This window comes from Cynara cardunculus, assembly GCF_001531365.2.
Source record: "Cynara cardunculus var. scolymus isolate 2C chromosome LG 12, CcrdV1, whole genome shotgun sequence".
Lineage (NCBI taxonomy): Eukaryota > Viridiplantae > Streptophyta > Magnoliopsida > Asterales > Asteraceae > Cynara > Cynara cardunculus.
The window spans coordinates 37403924-37419589 of record NC_037539.1 but is presented as its reverse complement, the minus strand read 5'-3'; the positions used below and the strand labels follow the sequence as shown (position 1 = coordinate 37419589).

The 15666-nt window shown below is 33.6% G+C and overlaps 1 protein-coding gene and 1 non-coding gene across 2 annotated transcripts; both read right to left on the bottom strand.

The window, feature by feature from the left end:
- Positions 1-3168: 3168 nt before the first annotated feature.
- On the bottom strand, positions 3169-8671 carry LOC112523172. Its single transcript, XM_025132658.1, has 3 exons — positions 8443-8671; positions 7812-7877; positions 3169-3599 (listed from the first exon to the last, which is right to left on the bottom strand). The coding sequence occupies exons 1-3, from the start codon at positions 8488-8490 to the stop codon at positions 3552-3554; spliced, it is 162 nt and encodes a 53-aa protein (XP_024988426.1). The 5' UTR covers positions 8491-8671; the 3' UTR covers positions 3169-3551.
- Positions 8672-11756: 3085 nt separating this feature from the next.
- TRNAL-CAA lies at positions 11757-11840 on the bottom strand. Its single transcript has one exon. It is a non-coding gene; the product is annotated as a tRNA-Leu (tRNA).
- Between the last annotated feature and the right edge of the window lie 3826 nt (positions 11841-15666).

The following is a 15666-nucleotide window of genomic DNA, read 5'->3' as shown; positions in this document are numbered from 1 at the left end:
ATAATATGTTATATCACTTGTGATAAACATCCCAATTTGAAATAGTTTGAAGATATTTCTGTTGATGATGATGAAGGTTCGATAATAATGTGATAATAATAATAGTTCGTAGCTTTTTTCTAAATCAGTTGTGTTATCATCAGGACTATAATAATACGGGTTTTTATTATCACACGTGATAAAAGGTACATGAAATTGTGAATGTCAACATTTTTTGTCGATTTATAGTTATTGATACATGTTGATTTGAATTTAACGTTATAATAGTTTTGCAATTGAGAATTTTGATGTTTATCATATGTGATAAACATCCCAATTTGAAATTGTATGTTAGTGTAATTCTTGATGAGGTTGATTATCACACTCATATCACATCAAATCGTATAGTCGATTTCTTAAGTTAATCCTAGCCGAGCGGAATCCTTAGCGACAACCATAATAGCTCATTATATTATCCCAGATTATCGGGTTTAGGGTGATAGTGTTTTTAAAAATTTATCGCTTTGAATTCCAATATTACCCTTTTGCTTTTCAAATTTTTTTGAATTGTTTTTAGTTTCATTTTTAATTTAAATTAATTTTTATTTTTATAACAATATGAGGTTAATAGGTTGTTCTCGCATTTTCATAAATTACAGGGGTTCTCGTTTGAACCCTTCCCTACATATATATAAAACTACTTTTATTTTTTTAAATTTATTAATAGAAATAATATAAAAACGTAAAAGAACCCCAATGCCCCTGATTTAGCAAAATGGATTTAACTAATGCTAGAGTAGAAATGGTCAAATGGGTCCGGCCCTCTTCAGGACCGATACCGGAACTGACTTGGGCCCGGTCCGGCGCAGTACCGATTGAACAGGATTGGGACTGGCGTTTAAGGACCAGTTACGATTTTCGTCAAAAAACAAGGTTTGGCCTGGGACCGATTGAACCGGATTGGGACTGCCTTTTAAGGACCAGTTACGGTTTTCGTCAAAAACAAGGTTGGCCCGGGACCGGCCCCATTTTTCCAAAAAAAAATATTTTTTAAATGTTTTTCTAACTTCCTAAACGTATTTGATTAAAAACCAGTTACAAAATCATAATAAAAACGTATTCTTTAAATGTATTTAATTTTATTTACCCTCTATTCTCTATATAAATCATATAGTATGAGGGAAGATACCAACTCACAAATGTTCACAATTCTCGCAAAAAAAATATATTTAATTGATCCAATTATATATTTTCAAATGTATTAGAATAACACTTTCGTATTCTTTAAAAAAGACTTAAAAAGAATTACGTAAAAAATTGAATTTTAATTTATTTTTACATAGGATCGGGTTGGACCTAGCCCGGGACCAAGACCGGTTTTCATGACCGCATCATACACCTTAATCGGACCTTTGTATTTGGGTCTGGATTAGGACCTTACAGAATCACTATTTTGGGACCGAGAGCGACTTGGGCCTGGTCAGGGACCAATTTTTATCCACCTCTACGCCAAAGGGAAAGACTTACGAAGGGGCATAAATACAAACCACATGTCCCAAACCGTTACTTTTTTGTTTTGGACCGTGTCATTGTCCAATATAAACACGAAAAGATAAGGTCCAAACATGTAACTTATTTTTAGGGGGTGTTCGGGATTGCTTATTTGAAACAACTTGTGATTTTCTACAAAAACACTTATCAACTTATTATAAGTCAGAAGGGTTTAACTTCTTCAAAAACTCCTTATTACGGTGTACAAGGCTCAGATCCCAACCAATGGAGTCCAAGGAGTTCTCAGTTTTCATAGCGATGTGTCTCTGATCGAACCTTCCACTGTCTCTCATCTCCGATTGAACCCTAAACGTTGAATATGTTTTACGCATCTACAACTCCATTTGATCTATAGCTCCTTGGAAGAAAAGCCATAACAATTCACAAACCTCATTTTCGACTTTCAAGTGTCGAAAATTTTCCAAGAAACGGAACAAAATGGTATCAGGTTATTCAGTTTTCAGGTTAAAAGGTTCAATTTCATTTTTTTTCTTCTACTTTTTCAGTTAAATGAAATAATAAATAATACCATAATTTTATATATTTTACTCCAACATAACCGGGTTTGAAACTTTGAGCATATAAAACAATTAATATACGATAAACAATTAAACCTAAAATAACAAGATACTGAGAAAGATTTAACAAAACAATACAAAACAACTAGATATTTAGATGTCTAATACAGGGACGGACCCATAATTTTTTTCAAACGGTGGCATCATTTGACTATTAGAAAAAACTATAGGGAAAAAAATTAAAAAGTGGCACCGTTTGACTATAAGAAACAAATATACGAATTTTTTTTTTCAATCGATGGCACCATTTGACTAAGATAATGGCACTAACACGATTCGAATTTAGGTCTAGGGTGAAATAAAAGCCTTGCAAACCAACCTACCAAATAAAACTGTTCTCACTGTAGTTTCAGAATACATACAATGACACGGTTGCACCTTTCACGAGCCTAAAAATTTTTACCCTTCAATGGAGGAATAATACGGTGACACGTGCCACCGGAACCACCAAAGCAGGTCCGTCCCTGGTCTAATATAGAAATGGATTTAACATAACAATACACGATAAATGTATTTGTTTTGGTTTTGTTGAAAAAAGTTCAAATGTTTTGGGTGTTTTTTGTAAAAATTGAATGGGTTTTTAAGCATGGAACAAAAATCATTTGTTGAGGATAAAAAATCATTTATTGAATAGTTTGATACACAATGATTAAGTGGTCAGAATGATTAAGAGGCTCTTATTACATAGTGCAAAATAAAATATAATTGTTTGGTAAGTGTATACAATGAAATTAGGGCTCTTAATGGTTAAGGGAGATCCAGGATACAAAATCATTCAAAGAGTTTTAGAACCATTAAGAGGCCGACTTTTTTTTTGCCAAACAAGATTCACCACTTAATGATTCAGAAGTTGCCTCTTAATGAAACTATTAAGAGGTAAACAAACAACCTCTAAATCTGGATTTTTTTAAAAGTTTTGACTGGGTCCACTATTTTGTATGTGGGTACGACTAGTACATGTATTGGTTGGTTTAGTTCGATAAAAGTACGTGTTTAACCCGACCAAACTTCTTAGAAAACGAAATGCGATCACAATAAAGATCGATAGCACCGAAGAATTGTAACAATAGACTGTTCCCTTTGCTATATAAAATCATAAATCACATACGCAGCCTGCACAATGTCAAACAATAAGTTGTTTTTTGGGCAATCGTAGGCATCCGGACCAGTTAACATGAATATCGAGTAATCTTATGGGGCCTTGAAGTTATGAGTGGCCTTGAAGAGACTCAAACTGATGACCAATTAGAAGCAAAGTCAAGAACTGACCAATTGAGCTACGACTATTATTCTGTAGCAGAATCCCACTTTCCAAAACTGTAATTAACCAGTTGCTATGGTCGAATCGGAGAACACCAAAATCATGTTAAGACATCTCTAACAATATTGAAGATCCGAGCAAGATTTACTCGAGGATTATTTCAGATATTTCACTACTTACTTCTAGTGGTGTGCCTTGGCTTCAGCTTTTCTTTGCGACTTCACCTTCGCCTGAAAAACCCAAACCACAACGAGCATCAAACAACGAAGATTGAAGATCGAGTTTGCCATCCACAACAAACTTTGTTACTTTTAAATCCCAAATGCATTCCCAGATGAAGCATTCAATCAGAAATAAAAGGATGGACATGCATAACAATGATGGTTGCAAAAGAATTTCCATCTCAAAAATTATAAAAAGTCAAATCCAGAAAAAATACAGAATTTTCATCACAAGTTAGCCCATAAATGGATCAAGATGACAACCATCAGCCTAACCACTGTTATAATTTGTTGCATCTCTTTTTCAAAGATATACTGATAATTATCAGCATACATAATTACTGGGAGACATGAGATAATGATATTGTTTTCGATTTTAAAATAATGTAAATAGTTATTTTCCAGCTTCAGTGAATCTTGTTTCTTAAAGATAATGAAACTAAACCAAACATACCCACTGTAAAGAACGTATGGAACCCCATTAAATTACTTTCAAAAAAGACTTTGAGGAGAAGGGAGGTTCCAACATATACTAGAGAAAAGTGGTCTTTTTTTTTTGATTAACCTGGATATCCAACTCGCTATGCGAGCCGACTAAGCCCAGGGCGACCACCTGCTTTGCAGATAGCCCGGAGTTACTGCATTTGAACCTCTATGGCCACAAGAGGATTTTTATTCCTCCTTGAATTTGAACCTGGACCTTCAGGTACTTTTGACCTTTGGAGCCAAGCTCAAACCAATCAGGCACCACCCTTGTGGTTAGAAAAGTGGTCTTTTAGGTCTAGCAAATATGGGACTCCAAAAGAGGCTACATGGGCACGGATTGTCCTAGAGTGTCCGTCCCCTAGGGTGGTGGATCTTGACTATGATATCATGTGAGAATATGTGGAACTCCATTAGACCCCTACCAGGAAGTTAAGAAGTTAAGGTTCTAATACATATTAAAAAGAAATGGTCAAAGTCTATCAAATGTGGGACTCCAACACGCAATGGTGGATCCAGAAACTTATATGGTTGGGGGCACAATTAGAGGAGTCGAAAAAATTTCAAAACTGAATAATTCATCTGAACCAAAACGGTTTCGGGTTTTCGTTTTTCGGCTTAAACGGTTTGGTTAACTGAATAAAGATAACTTATTTTCGTTTTCAGTTGATCTTTTGCTATTTTGGTTAAGCTAACACATTATAATACTGTTTATATATTTTTCTATAAAGTTTAAACTTAAAGCAAATGAACACGTTACATATTAAAACAAATTTTGACTGGTTCATAGTGAACCAGATGGCTAGAGGAACAAACAATAGGAAATTTTACTAAGAAAATAGGATCAGGACAACAGATTGGTACCCTTGCCTTCTTCTTGTTCGGGGGTCAATAGGAAAATTTACTAAAAAAAGTTTATACGTCTTTTCGGAAATTTTTGGTGGGTTTTGTTGGGGGCCTTTGACCCCTACCAGGAAGTTAGATCCCCCTGCCAGCACGCCCCCTCCAAAGGAGGCTACATGAACACAGATTTTCCTGGAGTGTGAGTCAGTGGTGGACCTTGACTCTAATACCATGTGAGAATCTGTGGAATCCCATTAGATTACTCTCCAAAAAGTCCCTTGTAAACATAAGGGCGGATCCAATATATATTAAGAAGAAATGGTCCAAGTCTTGCCAATGTAGGACTCTAACCAGCAGTAAAAAATGATTATATGCATGAGATTAGTGTTATATGCCAAGATCATATTTTTACATGTGGGCAGGACCGGCCCTAGGGGTGGGCATCCCCGGCCATGGCCCAAGACATCACAGGCGGCCCAAAGGGCATCAACTCACGGATTGTGCCACATCCTAGACTACACTGCTAAGGGATTGGCCTAGACATGCTACTGCTACTACTATGAAATAATAAAAGAGATGTGCAGCAGCGAGCCTTGAACTCGGATCCTCAGGCACAGTCATGCACAAATTTACCACTAGGCTGTCACTGTTTTTGTTCAGTTTTTGTCCCCGTTTTTGCTTTACTACTTTGCTTCGTATTCCCTTTTTTATCTTTTTGTCCAATAGATAATAAAACTCGTTTCCCTTTTTGTATTAATTTCATACCAACATATATCTATCTTAAATATAATAAAAAATAAATTAATCATATCTAACAATTAATACTTTGTCTGGGTTTTATTTGAAAAACTTTATAATAATACTTGAAAACTTAATATTCTTGCTCTATATATGATTTTGTCATAGATGTTTACACAGGGAATTGGTAAGTCATCTTTTGTTGTTGCATCTACTGCACATGCACGCTCTGGCTTTTTTCTAGTTTTTAACAAATGATATATAAAATGACTCTTTTATAACCTATTTGAGAATTGACTTAAGAGACTACAAGTAGTCGATATTAGCATGTTCTACTATATGCTAAATATAATTTTTTTTTTTCAAACGATTTATCAACAATATGGTTGCTACTTTGCATTATATGAAGTTTTATGAATTAGAAACCATTGAACAAAGGTTTTTATGTTATCCCATGTTTCGATTTCTTGTTCGGTAACATCATTTTCAACATTGTCACATCACAACCCACAAGAGAAGCAAATTCAAGAAAAGAGAACACTAATAAAAGAAACTGTTTCATCTTATATTTATATAATGTGAGTAGATATGAAGATTGGATCGTGAATCTAATTTACTCAAATAAAGGAGAAGTGAGATTGGAGCCATAAATTGGAGAGCGGACATTGTTAGAATTACCTCAGATATAATTAGTAGATGACAATATTTATATTTCCCCATTTGCTTTTTATTTTGCATATTATTTTCAAGTTCAGCAAAGTTATTCATGCAAGTGCTTTAGTTATTTATGTTTGTATATAATGCTACTTCTTGTTCATAACCATTAATCTACAAAAAACTAATAATCTTCTTCCCAAATTCTCTGTGAATACTCCCAAATTTTCCTTCAAGATGGTCAATTCCAAACAAATCAACAGGGCCTGTCTCCAAAACGATGTTCCTTTCATACCATAAAAATCAGATTTGAATTTCTAACTCTCATTAGATAAAAATAGAATTGAAACTTCTATTTCGCAATATCTTAGCTAAAAACGCTATCGCGTGATGCTCAACTTTCCTGGAAATCTGCAACTTCACATGTTTCTGATTGAAGTTCATAAAATTACAAGGTTCCATTTGTTTTCTACAATTTTCGAATCTCACATTTTGTGGGTCCCATTTTTCATTTCTACTCACGGAGAATTTACGAGAAATTACAGCCAATTTGTATCACATTTATGCAGAGTGATAGTGTTGTTAGTGTTGCTAGTCAGCAATGGATCTTGTAACAACTGTTCAATTCTTGTAAATTCTTTTTCAACATTATCAAAGATTATAGCAATTCAATTTATATTCTTTTGCATAAAAAACACTAAATGGTACCCAGAATCATGCTTCATAGTTCATTCCTTTCAAACCATATAAGTGAGACCCATAAACCGAAAATGTTAACAATTAGGCCTAAATAAACACCTAACTTGAACAGTTGAACTCCTTGAGACATGCTTGGTTGATATAATGTATATATGTAATGGAGGAAATCCAGGCAGTACAGCAAAGGAAACTATCAAATGATATATGAAAGCAAATGACATCATCAAGAAATCATCCAGCAACTTTGCTTTCTATTTGTGAGCATGACATAGTTTATAAGATAGGTAAGATGTTTGATGTAATCTTTTTTGGTCTTTCAATGATGCATTTGTGACCCAAAATAAGATCAAAACCACTTATTATGAACTCAAAAAATTATAACTTACAATTTTTTGAATCCAAGGACTCCATTCAAAGAGTGATACCAATAAAGTAGCATCGAGTATCATTCATGGAGATAACAGTCCACAAATTAAGATTATCTTTCATGGTCGACGATCAAGTGTCTCTAATCGAGGTCCAAAACGAACATAGGATGTTATCACCCAGAATCAAGTTCTAAAACACCTAATTTTCTATACAACCCAACAAAAAAGAACACAACAAAATCTTATGATGGTAAGCATGCAAATACTAGAAATGAAAAGAAATCCAAATAACAATGAACTCTTAGTTATGAACTCAAATCAGATTTTTGAACATTACTTCAGAATAAGAGCCCAACCAGAAAGATCTAGTATTGATACAATCAGTTCTATTATAATATCGAAACATCAAACTAATTGATAAGCAAGGTTGTAGTACCTTAAGGTATTTGAGCTTGATACTTCCGTAAAGTAGTCCAGCAGAGAAGGCTGACACACGAGCCACCTGTAATATCAAAACCCAGATTAATCCCACTACATAGAAAGACAAAAACACAAAAGCATCTATATCAGGGATAAACAAAATTTCAGAAAAATGAGCAATTACTATAGTACTTGGTTTTAATTGCAAAACCAATTGCTTTTTATTGCCTTCAAACAATCGTTCTTACAACAATGTAAAAAAGAACAACCTGTTAGAAATATTGGCTTTCGATTTCAGACAAAAAATACCCAACTACAATGTGGATTTATATTTCCATCAGCATCCAAAACCCTTTCCCATAAACGTCAATTTCAATGTTTCAAATGTTAAGAACTCCAAACAATAATTCCAAATCAGAAAAAAAAAATACAAGCAAACATAATCACATAAACTGAAGATTGAACGATAAATGAAACCGTAAACTTATAATAATCAACCAAATTGTAACATATACTTGCATATCACATAAAATAAACATTGAGGTAAGCAATAAAATCAACCATTTTGCACCAAATCCACTCAAACAAGCACATACATATACATTTCCGGAGTAAATAGATGAAACCAAGGTAGTGCAGAGTTATACCAAAGCGAGAGTGCTGGTACCGGAGTAAGGGCCAAGCGATGGCGCCATCGAAGAAGTATGGTTTGATCGGAAAAAATGGAATTTGTAGGTTGCAGAGGAGTAAATGAAGAGATCAGTGGCTGGTTATAAGCCCTAGAATTTGGGGCAGATGCGTTGTGGGTTTGCAGTAACAGAAGCATAGGTAGAGCCCAACCATTAAACTGATCTTTTCAAATAGCCGATCCGAGTTGTTTCGCTTGTGGTTTTTGAGATTGCTTATAATATGGTGTAACATCAATAATAAGTATTTTTGAGTCTTTGAATAAATAATTTATATCGGTGTCAAACCAATAATAAAAAGTTTTTGAAAAAATTAAATTTTTTTGACTTATAATAAGTTGATAAGTGCTTTTATAAAAAAAATATAAGTTGTTTCAAATAAACAATCAGTTTACGTAGAAACCTTAGATATTATGTGTAAGATTTGATTTCAATAAAAAAAATTGAAAACAAAATCTTTCTGTATAAATTTGTCACTGGGTGTCAAGTCAGCTTTAACATACTATGTGAACTAGGGGTGCTCAAAAACCCGACCAACCCGATCAACTCGATCAACCCAACCCAATCCAACATGAAATAGCCCAATCCGAAGCAACTCGATGTATAATCGAGTTGTAAAATTGTTAAACCGTAGGTATTGGGTTGATATTGGGTTACTATTATTTGAACCCAACCCAACCCGACGAACCCGATATTCTTTTATTTCTTGGATTCAATATGATTGTTGAATTTCTATTAATATATACATTAGGCAATTACACTATCATGTATGTTGTTCATATACACATATTTTCAATCTATTTACATCTCTATATAACTCATTTGTATATATGTTCAGTAACTGTGAACATATATATGTAAATTGAGAAAATTAACTGAATATGATAACGTAAAAATATGGATAAGTTGTATTAAATGGTTGATGATGAAAAAGAAATTATGAGTAGAGAAATAACATATTCAAGGTTAGAAGAATATTTTAATGTACCAAAGTATCAACCCGACTAACCTGATCAACCCGTACGGGTTGGGTTGGGTTGCACTTTGGTTTGGGTTGGGTTGAGTTAAGATTTTTCTAACCGCAAGCATTAGGTTGGGTTGTTCAAATACCTTCAACCCGATCAACCCAACCCATGAACACCCCTAATGTGAACTGCCACATAATTAAAAGTATATAAATACTTTATGCACAAATCTTACACATAAGAGTTTTTTGAATTCTATTAGGAATTTTGCTATTATAATATACCTGTTTTTTTCTTTTCAGTATCTTTTTAAGTATGAGTTGACAACACCAATATAATAATTCAACATTGAGTTACGGTATTAGCCTTTGTGGCGTGTTCGGTTTTTTGATAAGACCTTGAAAAATTACTGAGATTCTCTGTATATTTGGAAGTGTTGTCTCGTTATATTTACATTCGTTCTTTGCAAATATCGGAGGAAGTTCTAACATTACACATAACAGGTTGGTTAGATGTGTTGCACAAGAATTGACTTAAAAGGTGTGTTTAGGTTATCGTACAAGTATCATGGGTGTGTTTTCGAGTTAGACGATGACGATGATGTTACCAGGTTTTGGATTCTGTTGTCAATTCAAGAAAACTGGCTACACTTTATTTGTCGGTCGAAACTTCTGCCAGTGGTGGTTTTGATCAGGTAGAGTAAGAAATGCCGGAGGAAGTTTCAACCCCCCCCCCCCCTCCTACCAATGAGGCTCAGTCTATTTATATGAGTCGACGACAATTTGTCCCTCATAACCAACCTACATTTTTTTTTATCAACAATAGTTTCTACCTATTTATCAGAGTCATCAACAGTTTGTCTCTCATAAATCAGAATAAAAGCTCCATTTTTTTTATCAACAGCAGTTTCCACCTCAAGAGGAGTTTCTGTATGTTCCTCAGTTTGTGTCCCAAAAGGAACCAACTTATGGTTATAAAAACGACTTGATTCCTAATACCGAAGAAACTGAAGAAGCTGCTGATGTTTTTGAATTGGGTATACCTGAGATCGATGATTCAGATTCTGAAGATGGTGATGAAAAAGAAGAAGAATGTGAAGGAGGGGAGTAAAAGAAAGAAAATGAAGAAATACATCATTCCAGTCGATCATTTTCGGTGATCAATGGTTTTCATGATATGCCTCATATACTTCCAACACCAGAACCCACGATCACACACAACAAACCGCTCAATTATAATAGCACCACACATATTACCCTTGGAGAAATATTTACGACCAAAGAAGAAATGGTATTAGCCATGGGACTGAAATTTATTCAAGAAAGTCTCGAGTTTAAATAAAAAAAGGAAAATTGCATCAAAATGGAACCAACTTTCACCTTATTTCTATTTTAGGAAACCAACTTTTAAAATCTTCATTCAGGAGTCTTTATCGAACTTTTTGTTTATTGAAGGGTCTAGTTGACCTATTAATGCTGACATAATCCAGATCTTTTGTCAACTAAGATATTTCACGTCATATTAATTTTTTATTTTAAATCCACGTCATATTTTAAAATTGCAAAATAATTATATAAAATTAACTAAAATTCGTTTTTTTTTAAATTAATGCAATAAAATCTATTTTTCTTTCCAAATCTCGTTTTTTAAATAAAAAAATTAATTGATGCAATAAATATTAAATATCAAATGCGGAGAGGACAGCCTGCCGGAGAGGGCAAAAAGCTACAGCGGCAGGAGGCTATGGAACGGCGACAATTAGGAAGAGGGAGGGGCAGTGGCTGTCGGAGAGGGCAGAAAGCTACAGCGGCAGGAGGCTATGGGACGACGGCGATTGAAGGAAGAGGGAGGGGCAAAATTGCGACCGAGGTAGGAGACATGAAGCGGACTTCATTTTGATTTGTTCAAATTTCAATGATGATTTGTCAAAATAATTTCCACATAATGTTTGTTTAAATAATTTTCTTCCAAGTCATATTAAATTATCTGTTACCTGTTCCACATGTCAACCAGACCCTTAAATAAACAAAAAGTTTGATAGAAACCCTTAAATGAAGATTTTAAAAGTTGGTTCACCAAAATAGAAATAAAGTGAAAGTTAGTTCTATTTTGATGTAATTTTCCCTAAATAAAAAGATTTTGTCCTCATGCATTCAAGAGAAAATAAGTATTTGTTCAAGTATACAGAGGTTTCAGGATGATAAATGAGTTTGTTTTTTGTAATTAACATGTTAAAGGGTGGAAAGTGACAACAACTTAAAGATGAAGTACTAAAAAGTAAAAATCTCAATAAAAAAATCACTTAAAAATTGTCAGAAGTGGGATTTGAACCCACGCCCTCTTACGAAGACCAGAACTTGAGTCTGGCGCCTTAGACCACTCGGCCATCCTGACTTTTGTGAACATTCTTTCATACTTATTTATATATAAGAATCAGTCATTCACATGTGATTTTTTTTTTAAATACATGATCATAAATTTTTGAAGCATTCTCGTAAAGGCATCCGTGGTTTATTGGAGGGACATATGAAATGAAATTATTTCATAAATTATTATTTATAATTCAAAAAAATATTCATCATCATTTATATTTATTATTCATAATGAATAAGTTAAACCAACTATTTTTATTAAAGATATTCACGATGAATAATTGTTTATTTACGGTTCTTATTTAAACCTACCTAAAAAGTTACTCTATTAAACAAACCGAATAACCATATGAAATGGTTCAGAAGACGAGCACATGAAAAGAAACCCAGGGGAATATGATATTTGAGTTATGTTTAAAAAAAACTATTTGTCTAGTATATAAATAAACTACAGGAGGCCATTCAAAACCACCTAAGATACTTGTTTATGAATTGTAACGAAATTTGCTTCAAAACTGGGCATGCTAATATCTTACAACTTGGGTTTTGTCGCCATAAGGATTGCTTTCGCTAAATCCATTCCGGTTTCTTCTTTCGACTTTACGACTGAACTTTGATGTATTACTGTCTATGTTCAGGTTTAGCTTTGCAGGGTTAGAAAAGCAAAACGTGGCAGCAACCGCCTGTCATAATCAACAGATAAACATGTTTAATTAAGTAGATAAACATAAACACTTGGTTTCGACATCATGCACCTATCCATTCAGGTTTAGGGGCTGTTTTGGTAGTTACTGAACGGTTACGTGGTAAGAATGTTTGAGAGGCTCTGTAGTGCAGAATGAAATATAGTTGTTTGGTAACCATTCTGAACGGACAGTCTGAATGATAAAGAAATTACCATTTTAACCATCTGTATGATTTAGTTTTGAATGAAATATAATTGTTTGGTATATATCTAAATATAATAATCACTCTTGGTTTATTTAATATTTTCATTTTGAGGCTCCATCTATGTGATGTGAAATAATAAAAAGCGATTCTTGGTCCCATCTTACTTTTTCTTTTTACGACTCCAACGAGCATTTTTATAGCCCACTGGTCCATAAGCATATTTCAGGACTTGAAGATATAGTAGAATTCAAACGAACAAAGTCCCAGTGAGTAAAAATGAAAATGAGAGCCACAAATAAGGGGTGACGGAATACAAGATATTTAAATAGCGTCTCTTTCTTCAAGAGAACATAAAGAAGCATATGGTACCTGCATATCAAGTCGGTGAACATTAAAGATGTCCTTTCATAGAGTGTGAGTTATAAGCCAATAAGTAGGATCTATACGCATCTTTAGCCGATTTGTTCAAGTAATAGCTGTTTGCAACCAATTTTTCCTGCATCAACACAACAAACATATCAAGACAAATATATTACTTGTAACTAGAACTACAGTTTTCGCAAATAACTACCAGATGAGATTGTACATTTGTCATCTGCTTTTCATCAAACTCGTACTCCTTAACAGGTACTTTCGCAACCTATGATATGAAATGACCAGAAAAGTAGTCAACATCATCTACATCAATATACACCGGAGCTGTTTGAAATGATAGGCGTGCAAGATCCTTAACCTGAAGAAAAATGGTAGATAAATAAATAAAAATGCTGATAGATATTAAAACAAGTACAAGAACAAAAATATCATAGATGGTTCCTTTGGAATTAATTTTTTGGCCTCTTTCATAATATGATGTTACTTGCTCATGTAGAAGCAATCAAATTATACAATTTTACTAAAATACCCTTAAACTATCTTTCTCTATATGAAGGAAGTCTCAAAGTTGCATAACTTATATGGGCAAAAATGGAATAAATTTTTACAATATAAATTAGGAGATGTGTTGCAGAGTAAAACAATGCAAAATTGCATAATAAGTTTATTATAGGATTTTCCTTTTAAGTTGTTCACAATGCTAGTCATTAAGCTCATGTAGGAACAGTCAAATGTGACTTTTCCCTTAATAACATTAAGCTATCCCTCTATGTGAAGGAAGTTTGAGGGTTGCATAGCTTGCATGGGTAAAAATGAAAGAAATTGTAGAATGAAGTACAAAATAACTGCACAACTGCAATCCCAAATACATGGGTGTGAATATTTCATTCAGAACTAAATCATACAAAGGGTTAAAATGGTAATTTGTTATCATTCGGACTGTCTGTTTAGAACAGTTATCAAATAACCATATTTCATTCTGCATTATATCATACAAAGTCTCTTAAGCATTCTGACAACTTAACCATTCTGCTCCAAACCATTCAACAACTGTCAAACAACCCCTTAAACAGACTAACATTTTAAAATGGATGAAGTAAATGAGAGATTTTGTCCCTCAAATTTTGAAAAAGATAAGTTGAACTAGAAGGATCATAACTATTAGACTTGACAATTGTACCCTTTTTGTCTGATTTACAGAAAAGAGAGCAGTTTGGCTTGTCTGCACATTATAAAGAATTCTGTTTAGTTCAAGATAAATCAAGGAGCCAACTATCATGATCGTAATATATCGAGTTACTGTGAACAGAAAACTAATTATTTCTACAAGAACCCATGCATACTCTAATATAATAATAAGTAAAACAATCTAGTAATTGCATCAATGTCTAGAAACTGAAATTTTCTTCTATGATAAAAATATGGTCTATACTAAAGAGCATTTGGCCTAGCGGTATTGTAGTCTTTGGCCTTCTAGGAGGTCAGGGTTCAAACCTCACTAAAGGTGAGTAGGGTGTGTGAGTTTATTTGTTGCATTTACTGTATATAGATATTATATACTTCCAAAAAAATATGATCTATATAATTAAGATCATAGAAGTCTATTAATTCAACTTTAACAACATTTTCCTATGGTCTTTTCCACCCTTAATGCATGTTTAACATTACAAGGAAGGATGTTTGCCTTTGAAAAACCATGATGATACTTTTAACTTAAATAATTTGTTACTCATTTGTTGGCATCTTTGCTTCATCATCAAAACAACATAAGATAATCATAGTGAAAGCGAGCTCAACAATTGCTAATGCAAAAAGAACGTGACACGTGGTCTTGTTGGACAAATAACAACACCACCGGTCCCATTTCAAGGAGCGAAGTGGGCATTGATATAACAATTCAATTGCAAAACGTGTTCTTGCAGCTCCAAGAACATCTTTTCCTTCCAAAAGAAGAGGAATTGTTCTTGCTTGGATATGCAATTGCAATATACAAGTTAAAGAAGACATAAAAGGCATGGGTTGGAAGAAAAAACACCGTAACAACAAACAATGACAACAAAAGCCTCGAGTCCAAATTGGTTTGTATAAAAATATTTTTATGTCAGTTCTCACGAGTTTGTAACTTTTTTATGATTCTGATTTGATTATCGTGGGTGGAGGGATGACATTAACGGTTATCAGATTTCAATAAAAAAGCGAATCATAGAGATTTTCAATCCGGTGAATCTTTTGTTGTTTTAACCCAGGGATGTACATATTTTGGTTTACCAATTCTACCCTCGCATGACAATTATACATGCAGAAGTTGAATCATAATGTCAACTAATTTACATTTAAGCCACCCCTAATTTTTTAACCGTGGATCAAATCAACCTGTGGCGGAAATTGAGTTTGTTAGAATTATTGGGTTTGGGTGATATATATAAATATATATATATAGGGAAGATCAAATGTTAACCAACAATTTTGTGTTAACTTTGAAAACCATGTCAACCAATCAAATTTCATTCTTCTTGTAGGTTTATGTCATGTTCACATTCTAATTACAAGGGTATTTCAGTAAATTTATTTGATATGTAACT

What these genes read in the sequence shown, in the direction of transcription:
- LOC112523172 (XM_025132658.1), bottom strand. Translation starts at nt 8,490, where the DNA reads ATGGCGCCATCGCTTGGCCCTTACTCCGGTACCAGCACTCTCGCTTTG. An exon ending in GTACCAGCACTCTCGCTTTG is followed by an intron (nt 7,878 to 8,442) that starts GTATAACTCTGC and finishes TTGATATTACAG; the next exon opens with GTGGCTCGTGTGTCAGCCTT. An exon ending in TCAAGCTCAAATACCTTAAG is followed by an intron (nt 3,600 to 7,811) that starts GTACTACAACCT and finishes TGGGTTTTTCAG; the next exon opens with GCGAAGGTGAAGTCGCAAAG.